The sequence below is a fragment of the Oculina patagonica genome, chromosome 10 (genome assembly GCF_052425735.1).
Source record: "Oculina patagonica isolate OP01 chromosome 10, crgOcupat, whole genome shotgun sequence".
Lineage (NCBI taxonomy): Eukaryota > Metazoa > Cnidaria > Anthozoa > Scleractinia > Oculinidae > Oculina > Oculina patagonica.
The window spans coordinates 20,128,409-20,147,102 of NC_135767.1; the positions used below are offsets into that span (position 1 = coordinate 20,128,409).

General features: G+C 38.9%; 1 protein-coding gene across 1 annotated transcript; it reads left to right on the top strand.

Moving 5' to 3' along the window:
• Nucleotides 1–3,449: 3,449 nt before the first annotated feature.
• On the top strand, nt 3,450–18,359 carry LOC144628995 (DNA replication licensing factor mcm2-like). The gene is made up of 20 exons (XM_078487135.1): nt 3,450–3,472; nt 4,070–4,242; nt 4,716–4,885; nt 4,985–5,076; nt 5,788–5,962; nt 6,438–6,547; nt 7,026–7,135; nt 7,478–7,685; nt 8,434–8,568; nt 9,861–10,052; nt 10,546–10,639; nt 11,735–11,985; nt 12,667–12,756; nt 13,246–13,320; nt 13,492–13,566; nt 14,105–14,203; nt 14,924–15,073; nt 15,724–15,906; nt 16,799–16,957; nt 17,696–18,359. The coding sequence occupies exons 1-20, from the start codon at nt 3,467–3,469 to the stop codon at nt 17,804–17,806; spliced, it is 2,658 nt and encodes an 885-aa protein (XP_078343261.1). The 5' UTR covers nt 3,450–3,466; the 3' UTR covers nt 17,807–18,359.
• Nucleotides 18,360–18,694: the final 335 nt, after the last annotated feature.

Consider the following 18,694-nt stretch of genomic DNA (forward strand, 5'->3'; position numbering starts at 1 on the left):
AATGATCCGCTAAAGATGGCAAACTGTGAGGACTGTGAGTAGCAAAAGACACATGCAGAATATTGACTCAATATTACTGTGAATGAATTTAGACAGTAGGAAAATGTCTGGAGTTGAATTAGATGACTGCATGAAGAACTGAAGCTGACTGAGCTGAAGAAGGGGTGCATTCAATGAATTCATTATTATTATTGACTCCGTAACACAACGTTGGATCCGCCGATAACAGCTAAGACTTTTAAGGTGGCTCGTACCAGTTTTCAGGTTTTTGACTGTGTGACGTTTGGAAGAAAATGGCCAAAAAAATAATTAAAGATCGTAACAGAATTTTTGTATAATTAAATTACCCATTGTGTTGTTGATCCAAAATACCAATAATTACGTCATCAGTGGTTACCATGGCAACGGTAGGCAATGATTTTTTGGACCCTTTTTCAGCTTCCAGTGCTTATATCTTGAAAACTAACTCGATGACCCCCATTTTTTTTCTCGTGATAACTTTAAGCAAATGAAAAAGAAACTGTATAATTATTTTAAAAAAATTCTACGAAGCGGATTTTTTGCAAATGCAAAAAAGAGCAATTTGTAAGTAATTAAAAATTCCTTTTGTAGAATTTTTTTAGATTTTTTCTGGCGTTTCCTTTACATAAAAGGAAAATATTAGGGCAATAAAAAATAGGGGTCATCGGGTTAGTTTTCTTGCTAAAGCCTTCGCGAACTCAATAATTCCCACGCGCGTTTCCGCGCACTTTAAAATTTCGATTTTAAAAGTTTGGTATTTACTCATGCTCAGTTCTGACTACCGCTGATCTTTGCGGGCACATACGCGCGCAACACGCGTGGACTTCCCCTCGCTTTGTCTGCGAAACTTTTCGGCTCAGGATTTCATGGGATTTAGCCAGTTTCAGTTAGCGCCAGTTGTGCCTCTTAGGTCTTACTGTTTAGTATTTCTTTGTCTGAATAATCATGTGTTTGAAAGCGAACTCAAATAAGCTGAAACGAAAAAAGTGGAATTGAGTCACGATCTCCGACAAGATCGATCGTAGCACATGCGAATTTGCTTTTGTAACTCGAGCAGTGAGATCCGAAAACATTTTGACTGTCGAACATTAAGTTGACTTTTCTTCTTGTTGAAAAAACTTCAGTTGAACGTGTAATTTCTTTCTTAAAATGAAGAAAAGCAACCTCGCGCTCGGCCGCCATGTTTGTTTTTCTTTTCAAATCTCGCGCGTGACTCGTGGGCATGAAGCGTGACGCGCGCGCTAGTCACCAGACTTCCCACGCAAGAAAAACCGGTACGAGCCACCTTAAGCTTATTAATTCTCATGTAAATTCTTTTCATTTATCCTTGTTTGTATGTTTTTTAATGACTGAATTAAAATTAAGCGTTTTTGTTTTGCACTTGTTGTGTTCTCGTCTCTCTTGGGCTGTAAAATAAGGTAAACTTCAAGTATATTCTCCGAACGCGCTTCCCGACGCGCTTGCGAATACAAGTGACGGTTATATTTTTTGAAAAAATCTTATTTAAAAAATAACCGTCGTTTGTGTGCTAAGAAGGATCCACCTTAATATTAGAGGCAAAAACATCTCATGCAAAGATGGTTTAAATCTTAATTTAAGACGAAAATGTATCTTACCTCAGAACTCTTCATTTAAGGGATACTCATCTTACATTGAGACGATTTTGTCTTACATTTAGATGATTTTAAAACTTAATTTAAACCTCTTACCTCAGAACTACTTAATTTAAGATTTTAGTTTTTACGGAGAATTCGATTCTCGACATGCATGTTCTCCGTAAAAACTAAAATCTTAAATTAAGTAGTTCTGAGGTAAGAGGTTTCTTTTATCTTAAATTAAGTTTTAAAATCATCTAAATGTAAGACAAAATCGTCTCAATGTAAGATGAGTATCCCTTAAATGAAGAGTTCTGAGGTAAGATACATTTTCGTCTTAAATTAAGATCTAAACCATCTTTGCATAAGATGTTTTTGTCTCTAATATTAAGGTGGATCCTTCTTAGCACACAAACGACGGTTATTTTTTAAATAAGATTTTTTCAAAAATATAACCGTCACTTGTATTCGCAAGCGCGTCGGGAAGCGCGTTCGGAGAATATACTTGAATTGAAGTTTACCTTATTTTACAGCCCAAGAGAGACGAGAACACAACAAATGCAAAACAAAAACACTTAACTTTAATTCAGTCATTAAAAAACATACAAACAAGGATAAATGAAAAGAATATACATGAGAATTAATAAGCTTAAAAGTCTTAGCTGTTATCGGCGGATCCAACGTTGTGTTACGGAGTCAATGAATTCATTGAATGCACCCCTTCTTCAGCTCAGTCAGCTTCAGTTCTTCATGCAGTCATCTAATTCAACTCCAGACATTTTCCTACTGTCTAAATTCATTCACAGTAATATTCTGCATGTGTCTTTTGCTACTCACAGTCCTCACAGTTTGCCATCTTTAGCGGATCATTTTCCATGAGTTTCGTTGCTAATGAAAAAGGCCACTTCTCCCAGTTGTTAAAATACAACCAAAGAAACCTTTAGGGTATTCTTTTTCAAGTTTCGAGTCGAAGTCAACGCATTTTTAAGAAGTTTATATACGTGTAGCTCCATTCCACATTCGCAGCTTGTCGAAGGTTCGTGCCTGAATGAAACTGTTGAAACGCGCGTTGGCCTTTTCGCCAATCTCGTCCCCAGTGTCTTCTCGGTGGTGAAATCGTATCGTTGTTGATTGTAAGAAGCTGTACGTCTTAAATAAGGTGCTACCAACTTAAAAAGTTCCAAGCGTCTTAAAAAAACGTTTAAGTTTAAACATCGTCTTAAAATAATATTCTCTTTCTCAAATTAAGACAGAAGCGTCTCAGTTAAGAGGGACAAAATCTTCGGTAAGATGACTAGGTCTTGCTCTAAGACGTGTTCCCCATCTTGAAGCAAGACGTTTTTACCTCTTACGTTTTGGTAAGACTCTGTCAGTCTTAAATTAAGAGGAAGGGAATAGCTTCAATTTATTTTAAGATGGATTTGTCTTACTGCAAAAGAGCAAAATCTCATAATAAGATGGAACTCATCTTATCTTTGGAGGGCCTTTATCTTACTTAAGACGACTTAAATCTTGGTGTAAGATTTTAGTTTTTACGGAGTTGACTGTTGACATGCATGTTGCCTGCGAGCAGGCTCTCGTTCTGATCGTCGAGCGATCCTCGACTAGAGAGCCCGTTTACAGTCTAAACCACTGGCGATTCTTGCGTCATGACAAGGAGCGTGCGATGAGATAAACTAAGATTAACCTAAACTAAGATGAGAACCGTTAGCTTTGTGCCGTTGCGTGACAAGATCTGTGTCACAAAATGCAAATGTATCAGCTGATCACTTCTGCCTCGATTTCATTATCACTTGAAAAACGCGGGAAAACTGTGTCACGTGAACAGATCAGCGAACGAAGAAGACAGCATGGCGGTAAGTTGCTCGACGAGTTTTGAAGAAATTGACTTTACTTTGTAAAGCAAAAGCTTTCTTCCTTGTAGGGGAGTTAATTTTCGTATCTGTTGCAGCAAACAATCAATTCATCCAGGGTTTGCGGGCCTCAACCATTAATGGCGAAGCAAAATTATAATCTCTTCGTGCATGCTTCAGCCTCGCAGAAAAATGTTGTTCGATCGAGTTTATGCGAAGGAGAGCTTGATTTCTTGGGAACTTAACTGCTGATTTTGGTTAAAAGATTCCTTCGATGTTGTCAAAACTTTGGCAGAAATTTTAATATCAATTTATACACGAGTTGCATTTAGTGGTTGTTTATGGACTTCGCGTGAAATTTACACAAATTCAGTATTTAAGCTTAGTATAAGTTAGCTTATTGTAAAATTTTGTACAGCTTCGAAAATTGGTACTTAATCTTTTTTCCACAATAAATCAAAGTGGGCCGGTGATGGCACTCAAGGAGCTCATCATCGACTTGCCGTTGATAGAACTAAATTCTTCCAAGGGAAAATTAGAAAAATTATGAAAGCAGTGGGGAGAGTTAAGGCATTGATCAGGATATATTTTTTGGCACAGGAATCCTCAAGCAGTCTTGGTGTACCCAGCAGCCCTCAGCGGACAGACGGTCTGACGTCGAGTCCAGGCAGGGATCTGCCGCCATTTGAGGATGACACTGACGCAGTTCTTGGTAACCAAGATGTCGCCGAGGAGGAGGAAGGCGAAGAGTTATTTGGTGATAGGATGGAGCAGTAAGTTGCATTAAGCTCATTTATTATTTCACTGAATAAAATCTGTTGTTATTTTATTGTTGATGTTACCTAAGAACTAGTTTTATGTCTGAACTGCTAAAAGTAGCTCCTTATAATCCAGTCTGGTTTACATGCTCCAATAACTATAAGCCCAATTTGGTGCAGATTTGAAAAAAAAGATAATGATGGGCAGTTAAAATTGGCCTGATTTATAAAAACCTGTTACAGTGCACGTGCACGACACGACACGTGCACGACAAATTTTCATTCTTGTGATACAAGGCAAAAAAAACAACACAGGCTGACAAATTGCAGCAAATGTTATGTGGCCTGTAAAAGTAAGTCAACTACCGGTAATCAGACCAACAAATCATGATATGTAAATCTGCTTTTAATCAGCTATTCTTCACGCATGACAAAATCCAAAATTATATCAAACTATTATAAAATTTAATCACTATTCTGTTCTGCAGGGATTATCGCCCAATTCCAGCTCTCGATGTCTATGATCCCACTGCTTTAGACGATGAAGACTTTGATGAAATGGCACCAGAAGCTCGGCAGGAAGCTGAACGGCTCATGAGGAAAAGGGACAGAGAAGATGCTGCTGCTAGAGGACGCCTTCACAGGGGACTTCTTTATGGTATAAAATCTTAGATTGTTCTCTTTCAAAAAATGAAAGAAAAGAGACATTGGATTAAGAATAGGTTTCAATCTGTGTTGTTATTTTAATTGTTTCAAGATGAAACGGATGAAGAAGACGAAGAACAACCGAGGCGTCGGCGGAGGATCGCAGAAAGAGCAGCTGATGGAGATATGCAAGATGATGATGAGGTATGTTTGAATCATTATTTTTTGTAGAATGTATAGTTCCAGAAAATGTCTATATTCCCCCCCCCCCCCATGGAAGGGATTGGAAATTCCTGAGGGTGGGGGGTCTCAAAGGCCAAAAAAAACTGTTAGGAAATGTATGAAGCTTTATTGGAATTTCCTTAGGGGTGGCGGAGGTACTCTTAGTCCCTTCATGCTGCAGAAACCTGGATAAGCTTCAGCAGTATGGGCCACTGGGCCTGAGCACAGACTTTACCTTTTACCATATTTAGAATAACAAAGTTAAAGTTCTTGAATTTCAAACAACACTGTGAAATGGGTTGCAATTCAAACCAAGTCTTGAAAAATATAATTATACATTTCGCCGATAAAAGGTTAAAAATAAAACTTAAGGTAAAAGCTGTTAAAATTGATGCTAAACGTTTTCAATCGGTTCGATCATCAGATCTGTTCGATCATCATCAGAGATGATGATGATCGAACAGATCTGATGATCGAACAGATCGAAAACGTTTAGCATCAATTTTAACAGCTTTTACCTTAAGTTTTATTTTTAAGTCTTGAAAAGTTTCTGAATTCTGCAAGAGTGATGGGACCTTCAAAGGACTTGTATTAAAGGAAGAGCTGCAGTTGAATCTCAGCTAAAACTTGTTTACAAAAACATGAATTGTGACTTGTTCCTCAAATTTATCCAATTATTAAATCCAATTGTAGCTTATTGAAAGTATTGAAAACCTGGAGGATATGAAAGGACATTCAGTACGAGAATGGGTGTCAATGCAGGCTCCTCGCCTGGAGATCAAGAACAGATTTAAACAGTTTCTTCGCTCGTTTGTTGACGATCAAGGAAAAAGTGTCTACAGGGAAAAAATTTCACAGATGTGCGAAGGTATGCTTCAAGAACTTATAAAATATCTGTTGTCCTTGCTGGAATGTGGATCAATTGGTCCAGGTTTGAGCCATGGCCGCGGTCATTGCGTTGTTTTCATAGGCAATACACTCAACACTCATCCAGGTTTGAGATGTCTAAGATTGAGCGGCACTCTTTATGTTTCTCACTCTAACCAGGGGAACAAGTAGGTATTGGGAATGTGCATGTACTGTTTGAGCAACATGACACAACTGCTTGAGATAACCCTGTGATGGACTAGCATCCTATCCAGGGGGGAGTTGCAATACTCGTCGTCATTTCATGGCAGAGACCGCATGTTTATTAATTGACGACCATACACCATCCTCAGTATTTAAGAGGTACCGGTATATTAGTACTGCTTTACTAAAACAAGTTATTATTATCACTGTTGGTACTGGTGCTTGGTTGCTATAACAAGGTTTTATATTGTTTGTTTTTCTCTCTTACATAGCAAACAAGCAAAGTCTTATTGTTGATTACAACATACTGGCCAATGAGCAGCAAGTATTGGCATATTTCCTTCCAGAAGCACCATCAGAAGTCCTGCAAATCTTTGATGAGGTAATTACCATCTCCAATATTGTGTTTTAATTATCTTTGTGCGTTGTTCAAAAGAATTGATAGTGGCATTTCTTTGCTACCATGGGGAACATTTGGGTCTAAAATAATTTAATTTGTTGCTTTTTATATTCTGGGCAGCAGTAGTTCTAGAACTTTGAGAAGGGTGGAGGGGTGCACTGATATCAAGGGGCTATGAAGTTATATATGCAGAGTCTAAATTTTCTTAGGTGGTTTCCCAAAAATGTTGAAAGTTGAGAATGCTGAATTGGAACTGAAAGGTTGGGGTGGGAGGTGGAGGGAGGAGCAGGGGGGGGGGGTGGAGGTGGGCTGGCTTGCCACTCAATCCACCCTCGCTCTAAATCTGTCCCTGCAAAGAGGATAGTGAAGTCAGATGCATGCTTGGCAAAAGGAAGGAAACATGTATTAGATAAAGATCTGAACTTTTCACTTAGTAAATACATATTTTTTTAATTTTTAGGGAGCCAAAGAAGTGGTGCTTGCAATGTTCCCAAACTATGACCGCATTACTAGTGATATTCATGTAAGAATTGCTGACTTACCGCTTATGGAGGAACTGAGATCATTAAGGTACATGTACACTTTGCTTGGATTCAGCTACCTGTGCATATATTTGTACCATGAAGTCATAGAAATAATTTAATGACTATGTCCTACCCACAATAAATAGAATGTATTAGGACTTTCATAGAATCCTCTTTAAGCTCTCTTATTATCCTTGCTACGCACAATTTCATGCAGAGTAGAGCACACATAAATTAAATGGTGGCATTCTCATTTACAGCTTTACAGGCCAGAGAGCATTCCTTTACATATAGATCCCCTTCCCCCCCCCCACCCCACTGTAGTCTCCTGACATTTTATGTTTATGTCTTATATTCTTCAACAAACTATTTTGTTTCAACTTTACAGGCAACTGCATGTGAACCAACTGATACGGACTTGTGGTGTCGTGACAAGCAGCACAGGCATTCTTCCTCAACTAAGTATGGTGAAGTACGACTGTCAAAAGTGTTCATTTATCTTAGGACCATTCTTTCAGTCACCCAATCAGGAGGTAAAGCCAGGATCATGTCCAGAGTGCCAGTCGCGAGGACCTTTTGAAATAAACATGGACCAGGTATGGTTTACACATTATGTTCGTATGTACTTGTTGATTGCATGACTGGTATATGCTGGCATGGTGCCCTAATGATTAGTGTGCTTAACTCTAGATCAAGCAAGCAGTCTAGGTTAAAGCACTGGCCAGGGTCATTCAGGGGCAGATCCAAGATTTTTCTTAGGAAGGGGCGCACCAACACCGTAACTGACTGGTGACATAAACAAATTTTTAAAGCTAATTCTAAGCCACAGGCCATCTCAGGGAGGCGTGTGCACCCCTGCACCCTCCCCCAAGATCTGCCCCTGTCATAATGTTCTGTTCTTGGGAAAGAAACTTTACTTTCACAGTGGCTTACTCCACCCAGGTGTACAAATTAGTACTGGCAAATTAAATGTTGGGAGTAACCCTACGATGGACTAGCATCCCATCCAGGGGGAAGTAGCAATACTCCTAGTTGTTTCATGCTACAGAAACTGGGATAATTAAACCTCTGGCCTGATGGGTCTAAAGGTTCAAATGCTGGCTTTTACTTTATAGTACAACTTAGGAGTGCCTGGTGGTCTGATAATTAGCAGGTTGACCTATGGATTGAGTTGTCCAGTAGTCAACCATACCTGTCGATTTGACAGTGCCTCATCGCAAGGGGGTAGGGAAGGGGTCTTTACACCAAAACTGGGATAAGCTCGTGTGGTATGGGCCACTAGGCTCAAACCTAGACTTGTACCTTATATTCTGAACTACACTTCTTTTCATTTCATCCTCACAGACCATTTATCAAAACTTCCAAAAAATCAAGATTCAAGAAAGTCCCAGTAAAGTTGCTGCAGGCAGACTTCCTAGATACAAAGATGTTATCCTTACTGGTGATCTTGTCGACAGCTGCAAACCAGGAGATGAAATTGTAAGTGCTAACCTGGTTACTACTTCTACTACTACTTCTACTGCTTCTAATGCTGTTACTGCTGCTGCTGCTGTAAAGGTCTGAAAGTAACACCCCCTCTAAAATAAGTGCCCCTTCGAAAGTAGCAATAAAATTTTACAGTTGTTGACAAATCCAGAATGTAGTTACCTCTGTCCAAGAGAATTTGTTAAAAATGACTTTTATTCCCTTGTGTGAAGGGAATTAAAGACATTTTATTCAAAAAAGCAAAGCCTCGCATAGGTTAATTTTTCCCTCAGTTTTCTTTTTTTTCTTTTTACAAATCGAATGACTTTTTAGTGATCCATTTTTATAGTATTCGTGTAATTTTATGAGAAGTTTCAGATTTCATAGTTTTTATTTTTTATTGTAAATATTGTAAATAATAATCTTTTATATATTTTAATAACTCTTTATAAATTTAGTTTATTTGGAAGACGAAGAGCCACTCTGTGGAAGCTCTTCCAATAAAGCCGTTATTATTATTATTATTATTATTATTATTATTATTATTATTATTATGGTTGGCACACTGGACTCTGGATTGAATGGTCCGGGTTCAAGCCCTGACCAGGGTCACTGTGTTAGGGTTGTCGAATGGTAAATGCGAGACTTTGCGAGACGGTGAGACTGATATCTTTTCTGCGAGCCTGAGACCTTTTTAGCCTCGCAAAATAAATCGAGACTCCGAGAAGGCGTCAGAAAAAATTTAAGACAACGAGACCCCTGAAATTTGGCTAAAATTTTGCCTGTTGTGTTGTGGTCTTGGGCAAGACGCTTGACTCTCATAGTGCCTTTCAATCCAGGTGAATAATGGGTACCAGCAATTAAATGCTGGGAATAACTTGTGATAGAATAGCACCCCATAGAGGTAGTAGAAATACTCCTTGTCACTTCATGCTACAGAGGCCTGGATAGGCTCTGGCCTGATGGCTTGTATTGTAGAGGTGCTCTTTCATATATTACTGGTAACTTTGTCTTAAAGGGACATAGTCAGCATTGTCACGATATTTTAATTTATTTTTCTGGTTACTTCCAAAATAATATACCTCAAAATAATAGTTGTGTAATGTAGGAAAACAACAAAGGAGTAATCAAACCCCGAAAATAACCATAGATTGTTTCGTCTGACGAAGATTAAGACGGATTACACCTGAAAAACTTGAAAAAACTTGCCAAGTTTTTCGAGATGAGTTGTCCGTGACTGAGCTCCTTTAAATTAAATTCATTGTGAATGAACTTATTTATTGTTCGATCATTGATTTATCTTTCAGGAACTGACAGGTATCTACCGAATCAATTACGACACAAGCCTTAATCGCTCCAATGGTTTTCCAGTATTTGCAACAGTGATTGAAGCCAATTACATCACCAAACAGGATGACAAATTAGCTGTGACCAGTTTAACAGACGAGGATATTAAAGCAATCATAGAGTTGTCAAAAGATGAGAAAATTGGAGAAAAGGTAATGTTGATTTCAATTTTACAAAATTCATGACAGTCTGTCTAGCAGGTCTAATGAAGTTTTATGCAGGAAGATTATAGTCCAAAAAAATATTCACTCTCAACAGTTTTGTGCTAGCTTTCATGAGAACATCAATGTGTTGTTCCAGAAAATTTTCACACACCCCATACGGAAGGATTTTTAGTTTGAATGCCCCCACCCCAATGGAAATTCCAGTTAAGCCCCATACTTTCCTGAAACCTCCCACCCCCTCGGAATTTCCAATGACCTTCCATGGGGTGGGTATGGATTTTTTCTGGAACTACACAATAATATTCATCTACAAGAAACTGTTAATTAAAACTGATTCAGTTGAAGCTTTCATACCACATTTACAATATTATTACATAGAGAAAAGAAATCTGGCAAAATATTTATATTTAATTACTGGTAACTGGATTTTAAGCGTATGTTGCATGCTTTCAAGTTATTTCTTCATATTGTGTTTTTGCAGCTTATAAATAGTATTGCACCATCCATTTATGGTCACGAAGATATCAAAAGAGCAATAGCCCTGGCTATGTTTGGTGGAGTGGCCAAGGATCCCGGTGAGAATCATTTTATTTTCATTAATTTATATAAATTTATTATGCTTATTTTTCATTCGTCCCCAAGGAATTTAAAGCAACAGAGAGATAGCTTGCCTGATAATGTCTTGTATCATGAGGGTATAGGCCTGTGTGCCTATACCCTGAAAAGTAACAAACCTCTAAAGTAAGAGAGGACCTCATACTGTGACTGAAATATCTGATGGCCTTTTAGCACTGGCATGTTATTCAGATTTCCTTCATTTGTAATTCGGGAGGCACAGGGCCTAATGGTTAGTGCGCCTGACTCTGGATTGAGCGGTCCGGGTTCGAGACCTTACTGGGGTCTTGCGTTGTGTTCTTAGGCAAGACACTTTACTCTCCTTGTGCCTTTCTCCACCCAGGTGTTTAAATGGGTATCAGCGAATTTACTACTGGGGGGTAACCCTGCAGTGGGCTAGCATCCCATTCAGGGGGGAGTAGAAATACTCCTAGCCGCTTAATGCTACAGAATCCGTGATAAGCTACAGCTTGATGAGCCACTTGGCTCGACAGCAGGCTTTACCCTTTACCTTCATATGTAATTACAGTCGAATCTCTCGTAAGCGGACACCACGAAAAAGTGTAAAGTGGCTGCTTACGAGAATGGTTCTCATAAGTGGCCACTATTAGAGGTGTAGGGGATAGATGGCCGCTTACGGGAGCTTGCCCAGCTAACATAATGCTAATATGCATGTAAGTAGTGTTTCGAAATGTAACCGGAGATGGATGAAGACTAAACAAACACTGAAATATGGTACTGTAATTACTGTAAAATCATTGTGACGAATGGCGATGTGAAGTTGATTGTTAAAAGGATTTTCTTTGGGGTGTCTGCTTATGGGAGCTTAAAAACAAAGAAAAAGTCCAAGTTGTCATCTCTGAAAGCGTCCGCGGCCGCTTACGGGAATGTCCGCTTACGCGAATGTAAACATACAGAGTTTGTATGGGAGTTAAAATGGGGTTTCAAACAAGGCGGTTGTAAGTAGAGCTGTCCGCTTACGAGAGTGTCCGTTAAGAGAGCTTCGACTGTACTTATAATTTCCTTACTGACCTTTTGTCCAAACATGAATCCAGGTGGAAAACACAAACTCCGTGGCGACATCAACATCCTTCTATGTGGCGATCCAGGAACAGCAAAGTCTCAATTTCTAAAATATGTTGAGAAAGCAGCACAGAGAGCTGTGTTTACTACTGGCCAGGGTGCGTCTGCTGTTGGATTGACTGCGTATGTCCAGAGACACCCGGTCACTAAAGAGTGGACACTTGAGGCTGGTGCACTGGTACTGGCAGACAAGGGAGTCTGTTTGATTGACGAGTTTGATAAAGTAAGTTATAACTCTTAATCCAAAGCTCAATGCAAAGTAAATTCTCTTTATCTCATACCTTTCTTTTAACTTGAGTTGTGAGAGTTTAGTGTTTCATCAACCCTCTCTTCCCCCTGGTCTTTGATCTCATCACAAACCTGAGATCTGGTTGACATAAAAGCCATCTGACTGAAGTTCAAGTACGGCAATGAGTTCAACCTAGTACACATCTACAGATGCCACTTTTGTTCCCAGAACCTCTGCTTCTACTGATCAGCGACAGAGAGTAGCAAGGCTTTGGGAGTTGTGTTGGCTGTACTTGTGCTTGCTCCTATAGTTGCACTTTAATCTGTAGGCCTCGTTGTAGGGCCAAACGTTACCTTGAAAGAGGTCTCAATAAAAAAAAAAAGTTCTTCCAAGAAGAATGCCTCAAAAGTTTGAAAAACAAAAATGAGAATTTTCTTACTGCCTTTTGAACAAATCAGTAATTTTGTTAATGGATACCGTAAAGTTCCGTGTATAAGCCGCCCCGTAGTAGCGCCCCCGTTTGGGAGGTAAATTTTTGGAAAAAAAAGAAAAAAAAAAAAAATTTTTTTTTTAATTAAATTTTTTTTTTGTTAAAAAAAAAGGGAAAAGGTTTTTTTTTTATTTTTTTTTTTTTTTTTTTTTTGTAATTTACTGACTTTGTTTTCCTTACCTTAGATGAATGATGCTGACCGTACAAGTATCCACGAAGCCATGGAACAGCAAAGCATCTCAATTTCTAAAGCTGGAATTGTTACCTCGTTACAGGTGAGTACTGTTGTAACAAACATGTTTTATATATAACACAAGCCACAGTGTTTCATCACGACATCCAAACACCGAGAAGAGAGTTGAAAATACGACATGCAGCAGAGTATTTTTGACGAAATTCAAGGTGTTTGGATAGCCGATGAAACACTGTCTCAAGTGTTTGATATATCTTCTAAATCAAAACAAAAACTACAGAGTAAATGGAGAAATAAAATCGTAAAAATCCAAGCTAATTAAAATCGGGTATCCAAACAGGCGTCACGGTTATGATTTTCTTTGTTTAACTTGATGAATTATTTATGAGTTTGTGAAAGTTATTAAATGGACATAGCATTATTAATTCAGATGAGCAGTAAATGGACATTTGCTTTCATCACTGAACACAAGAATTCTGAAAAGTTTCAAAACTTTCCTTAGGAAGTCAATCAAATATTTGTAAGCATGTATGACTTTTCAAGTAGAATTTTTGTTTTCTATTATTTGCAGGCCCGATGTAGTATCTTGGCTGCTGCTAATCCAATCGGTGGACGATATGACCCTTCACTGACTTTTGCTGAAAATGTAAGTATTACCCACTTGTCTGTCTAACTATACTGACATTTTAATAAGACTAGAGATGTTTATTGAACCTAACCAGTTAGAGTAGTCATGCAAGTATTTTTTACTATGAAACTCTTACAATGTACTCCAAAACAATTATTATTCTAACAACAATGTTGCTGTTCCTTGCAGGTTGATCTTACTGAACCCATCTTGTCACGTTTTGACATTCTCTGTGTGGTGAAAGATACAGTGGATCCAGTACAGGTATATAACTAAGTTTCCAAACAACACGTATGTGAGAATTAGTATGTGCTAAATCCAGGAACACAGAATAGATCAAAACACCAAAGTGCCTCAAATTCCAAGTTAGCTTAGGGTTTGAATTAAAATGAGTAAATGTAGTTAGAGGTTAGTGACTACTTGTGAGGGTGTTACAAGTAGGACTATTCTGATGTTCTTGGGTTTAGCGAGGCCCTGCCAGGGAGGGTTCTCGTGTCACTTGTCTATTTGCAAATGTTCCGTGTCGCTGTTTTATTGCACTTCCTGTCGCTGTCGGTATATAAATTGAAGGAAAACTGCTTGTCCTTGTCAGAATTTAAGTTTTTCCAGAAGGGTTGTCGTTTGTCGCGATTTTATTTTTTGTGCTGTCGCTACTTTTTGGGCCATGTTGCTTGTCGGAATTTACCCTGGCAGGGCCTCTTAAGCAGATGCTGTAAGTGCTTCAAGATTACACGTTAATTTTTCATGTTTATCTATGTAAAGTTGGCCTTTTAAATGACTTTTGTGTTGTATAATATTGCAGGATGAAATGCTGGCCAGATTTGTTGTTAACAGCCATGTCAAGCATCACCCAAATGCCGTGAACAATGAGGATGAGGATGAGGATGATGATTCTCATCAGGTGAGATACACTTAACTCACACTCTGCAAACGTTCAACTTGCATTGTTCAAAAATTCCTTTTAAATCACTTGAAACAATAATAGTTTACAAAGGTAAAAAACCAAAGAGTTACCAATAAACATAAGGAACAAGGATGGTTAAGATCGAGGAGGATGGAGTGGGATTACAAACAACTAGCTTAAAAATTCTGGGACATTTCTTGTTGGTCTTGAGGATCAGGAAAGGTCAAGCTTTATTTTTGCTTAACAAAAAGGTTTAGCAGAAACTCTGTTACTGTAGTCATGTTAATTAGCTATTTTCTTTGCCCAAAAAATCTTTCAAGAGTGGGGCTAGTTGTGCTAAACTCCCTCCTACTAATTGAAACATACTTTTCTGACTCGTGGGGAAATCCTGAAAAAAGGTAGTCTAGCAGCTCTCATTTCGCACTAAAAGCTACGCATTGCGTGCCTATTACTCAGGATTATGACTCAAGTGTGACTAACATCAAATTTCTCCTAACAATATCAATAAAAAAATCAAGAGAAGAGGTTATGAGAGTTAATAAAATGGTCACCAATGAAGGAAAGTTTCTTTTAACTTTTAACAAATTCTCCCAACAATGCTATAAGAAAATGTATGAAGATCAGTCAGGAGAGTTTGTATGTGGATACTGGAGCTTAAAGGGTTACTGCAGCCAAAAGGGTTATTGTTAGACTGTGTTCTTGTGACTTTTTCTGTAGAATGCTTTGCAGCCTGGTGTGGAAACCATTCCTCAAGAAATGCTAAAAAAGTACATTATTTATGCCCGTGAGAAGATACATCCTAAACTGCACAATATGGACCAGGATAAAATTGCTAAAATGTTTGCTGAGCTCAGAAAAGAGTCGATGGTGAGAGAATACATGTAATTGCGTAGAGCTGTCTTTTTAAAGAAAGTGCAGGAATTGAAGTATAATTTGTAGATAAGCAAATAATTTACCGGTACCGGCACCAAGGAACTAAAGACAAACCTTGAACGAGGAGTCAGAGGGAAAGAAGTTACTAAAAGATCATTGTATAAACACAGGTTTTTCCTGGCAAGAAAATACAGAGAAATTAACTTTTTGTGGCTTTTTGACGTAATATATCAGCACTCGAGACAGTTTTTCTTCTGGATATCCAAACACCGAAAAGAGAGTTGAATATACGATGCACAGCGGAGTATTTTTGACGAAATTTGAGGTGTTTGGATAGCCGATGAAACACTGTCTCGAGTGTTTGATATATCTTCTCAATCAAAACAAAAGCTACAGAGTAAAACAAAGATAAAATCGTAAAAATCTATGCTAATTAAGACCGGGTCTCCAAACCTCCTCCACGGTTATGATTTTCTTTATTTTAACTTAATGAATTATTTATGAGTTTGAGAGTTGAAGGGAATTTTCGTCTTAGTTACTCGAGCATGTTTTAGTTTTGGCTCGTTTAAATGGCCTAACAACGAGTTTCTTGATGTTTAAGAACGAACGTTATCTTATTTATATCACATTGTTAATGTTCACAGGCCACTGGTTCTATACCGATCACTGTCCGACATATTGAGTCCATGATCCGTATGGCCGAGGCACACGCCAAGATGCACCTGAGAGAGTACGTCACAGAAGACGATGTCAACATGGCGATTAGAGTCATGCTGGAGAGCTTTATTGATACGCAGAAGTTCTCTGTTATGAGAAATATGAGAAAGGTAGGCACAAGACTTTGCAAGCAAGTGGGGTTTGGTTTTTAGGTCATTTTCCGAAGATTTTGCTGTGATTTTGTATTAACTGAGCTTGGAAATTGGATAAAACCATTCGTGAAATGCGCTCATCCAATAACAGCACAGGCGCTATATTTTTGACCAATCAGGAACGAGAAGCAACCCTGGTTTGGCGGCCGCGATTTTTTCGCGCGCTTTTGACTGGTGACGTGTTTGTGCATCGAAATCTGATTGGCTGATTGCGTTGATTTATAGTACCGCACTTTGATTTTTAATGCCGCACATGCAACTTTAAAGCTTCCCTTTGTCGGTCTACTGTTCTTCTTAGCTGAATAAATAGCAAATAACTGCAAGTAACTGCAAATAACTGCATTTTGACTTCTTTCCGTTTGTTTTATAAACTTCTTACCCAAACAGAGAGCGACCTACCACACGTAAAGTTTTTCGACTTTTTTGAGGCCCGGCAAAACAAGAAAACATGTTTCCAGAAACATGCTGGAAACATCTTTTCATGATTGTTTCCTCGTTTTGCCATGCTTCCATGCCGCACGGAAACACGAAATGTTTCTGCCGTGTAGCAGAATGAAATTTTGCTTCTTGGAAACAAAATTGACGCTGGAAACAATGTTTTGCGTGTGGCAAAACTGGGAAACGTTGGGGAAACATGCGCGAGCTTCGGGTGTTTCGATTCTGGAATCATGTTTCCTCGTTTCGCCAGGCCTTTAGTTCCGCGCCGCGCTAAGTGATTTGGAAACTTCCCAAAAGACTTCGAACCGTTTTCAAAACGGTTTTGCAAGAACTTTCTTGTACGGTAACAGTTTTCTCTTTCTTTACAGTAGGAGGAGAACTTTAACATACGCGTTGTTTGTATTTTCAACAGGCCTTTTCGCAGTACTTGGCCTATCGTCGCGATAACAACGAGTTACTGTTGTTTGTGCTGAAGCAGTTGGCAAAAGAACAAGTGACATTCTACCGCAGTCGGTACCGAGGCGAAGTTCCCGATGTGATTGAAATTCAGGAGGATGAATTTAATGACAGGGTAAGCTACTGTTAATTTTTGTATTAAAAGCCCTGGCCAAACAGTAACGCATGTGGACGCAAGTAGTCACAAGTAGTCACAGGTTGAACTTGTGGATAGACTTGCGTTGGCTGACCAAACGGGCTTGCAAGCGCACGCAAGTTGTAAAAAAGGCCATTTCAGTGCTATTGCACCCGCTGCGATTCAGCACTTGAAGAAAACAGCAAGACTTGCGTTGACTTGCGTTGGGTAGCCAATCGATGAAAAACTTGCGTTGACTTGAGTACAAATTTGATCTCGACCAAAGTGAACGCAAGTCAACACAAGTCCTGGAACTACTTGAGATAACTGCAAACCTCAGATTGCCATTGATTCTGTTTAAATCTATCAGAAAAAAAGTGAAAAATTCTCACTCCTTAAGTCGTGCATGAAACTACTCACTGAAACGGCAAACGGCAGGTGACAAAACACGGGATTTTGCCGTTTGCGGGAAAACTGACAAACGCGATGCTTAATTTTCCATTAAGTCATTTTAGGCGGCGTACAGAATTACTTTTTAATGGGTGAAAACTTGAAATAGTAGTTTCTCCTCTTAAGGCTGGCCAATGATCGCCCCGATCGTCCTGTCGCGCGGCAGCGAGGTGAGAAGCAAGCAACTTTTGAAGCGACAGAGAGCGGGACGATCATATGAGAACTAGGCTTTAGATAAAGTAAAACGTTGAAGATTTTTGTTTTAAACTTTTTTCACTTTTTTTTCAGGCGCGGCAAATCAACATCACAAGTTTGGGGTCGTTCTACGACAGCCCAATGTTCAACTCAAATCGATTTATCCACGACAAGAAACGAAAACTTATCATTCAGACTCTGTAACCTGTTACCTCGTGTTATACACTTTGTGAGCAGTGATAGACAACTCGAACTCTTGCGTGACTGGACAATATATATGAGATCAAGTCACGCATTCTCCTTCAAGATATCAACTTGACCCGCTCTTGCGTGACTGGAGACGATATACGGCAGCACGTCACGCTTTCCGTTGTAGTTCAAAGCCTGTGTGAAGCTGGTTTCGTGTAATTACACTTCCGTACTCCAAATGATAGTCTTATGTTAAATCGCTTATTTATAAGAGAGGCATGGCTTATATATAAGAAACTGAGAAGGATGGGATTTTTTGTGAAAGGTTTAAGGAAGTTAGAAAGAAAAGGAAAAAAAAACTTCGCGAGGAATTGCACTTGTAAAGTCGGAAGGTTTTTATAGTTCTATGTGTTGACATTCCAAAACGCGTGGCCCTGGAACTTGTGTTATCAGCTGTTAACGCTTTTTTGCGAGCGGTGATGCATGGTCCAGATCTTGTAAATTAATCGCTTTGTTGTTGTACAGACGTTTTGTATTGATGGTATAAAATACAGTTATATTCTCAAAAGTTTGTATCTCGTTCTTTTAGTCAGGCCCACTGCATAAGCTTAAACCGAGAAGAAACTTATACAGTCGGGAGAATAAGTGCCAGTTTTGTCAAATATTCGTTGAAACAGTCAAAGAATTTCCGAATTATTTTATCCAATCAAAGACTAGCGCGAGCGCTTACGAGTACCCCTGAAAGCCGTCGCGCGCGTTCTGGGACGAAAACCGCAAACTCGGTTACTTCCCAGAGAAGTGATGTCGCCATCAACTGGCTCTTGTTTCCTCGACTGTATAAAAGACTTTAAAAATTGTCAACTATCTTAACGGACACCTCTATTTAACGGACACCTAGTGGAA

Excerpts from the sequence above, each read along its gene's own strand:
- LOC144628995 (XM_078487135.1), top strand. Across the intron at positions 4,243-4,715 it reads TTTGGTGATAGGATGGAGCA|GGATTATCGCCCAATTCCAG; the intron begins GTAAGTTGCATT and ends TCTGTTCTGCAG. Across the intron at positions 5,963-6,437 it reads AATTTCACAGATGTGCGAAG|CAAACAAGCAAAGTCTTATT; the intron begins GTATGCTTCAAG and ends TCTCTTACATAG.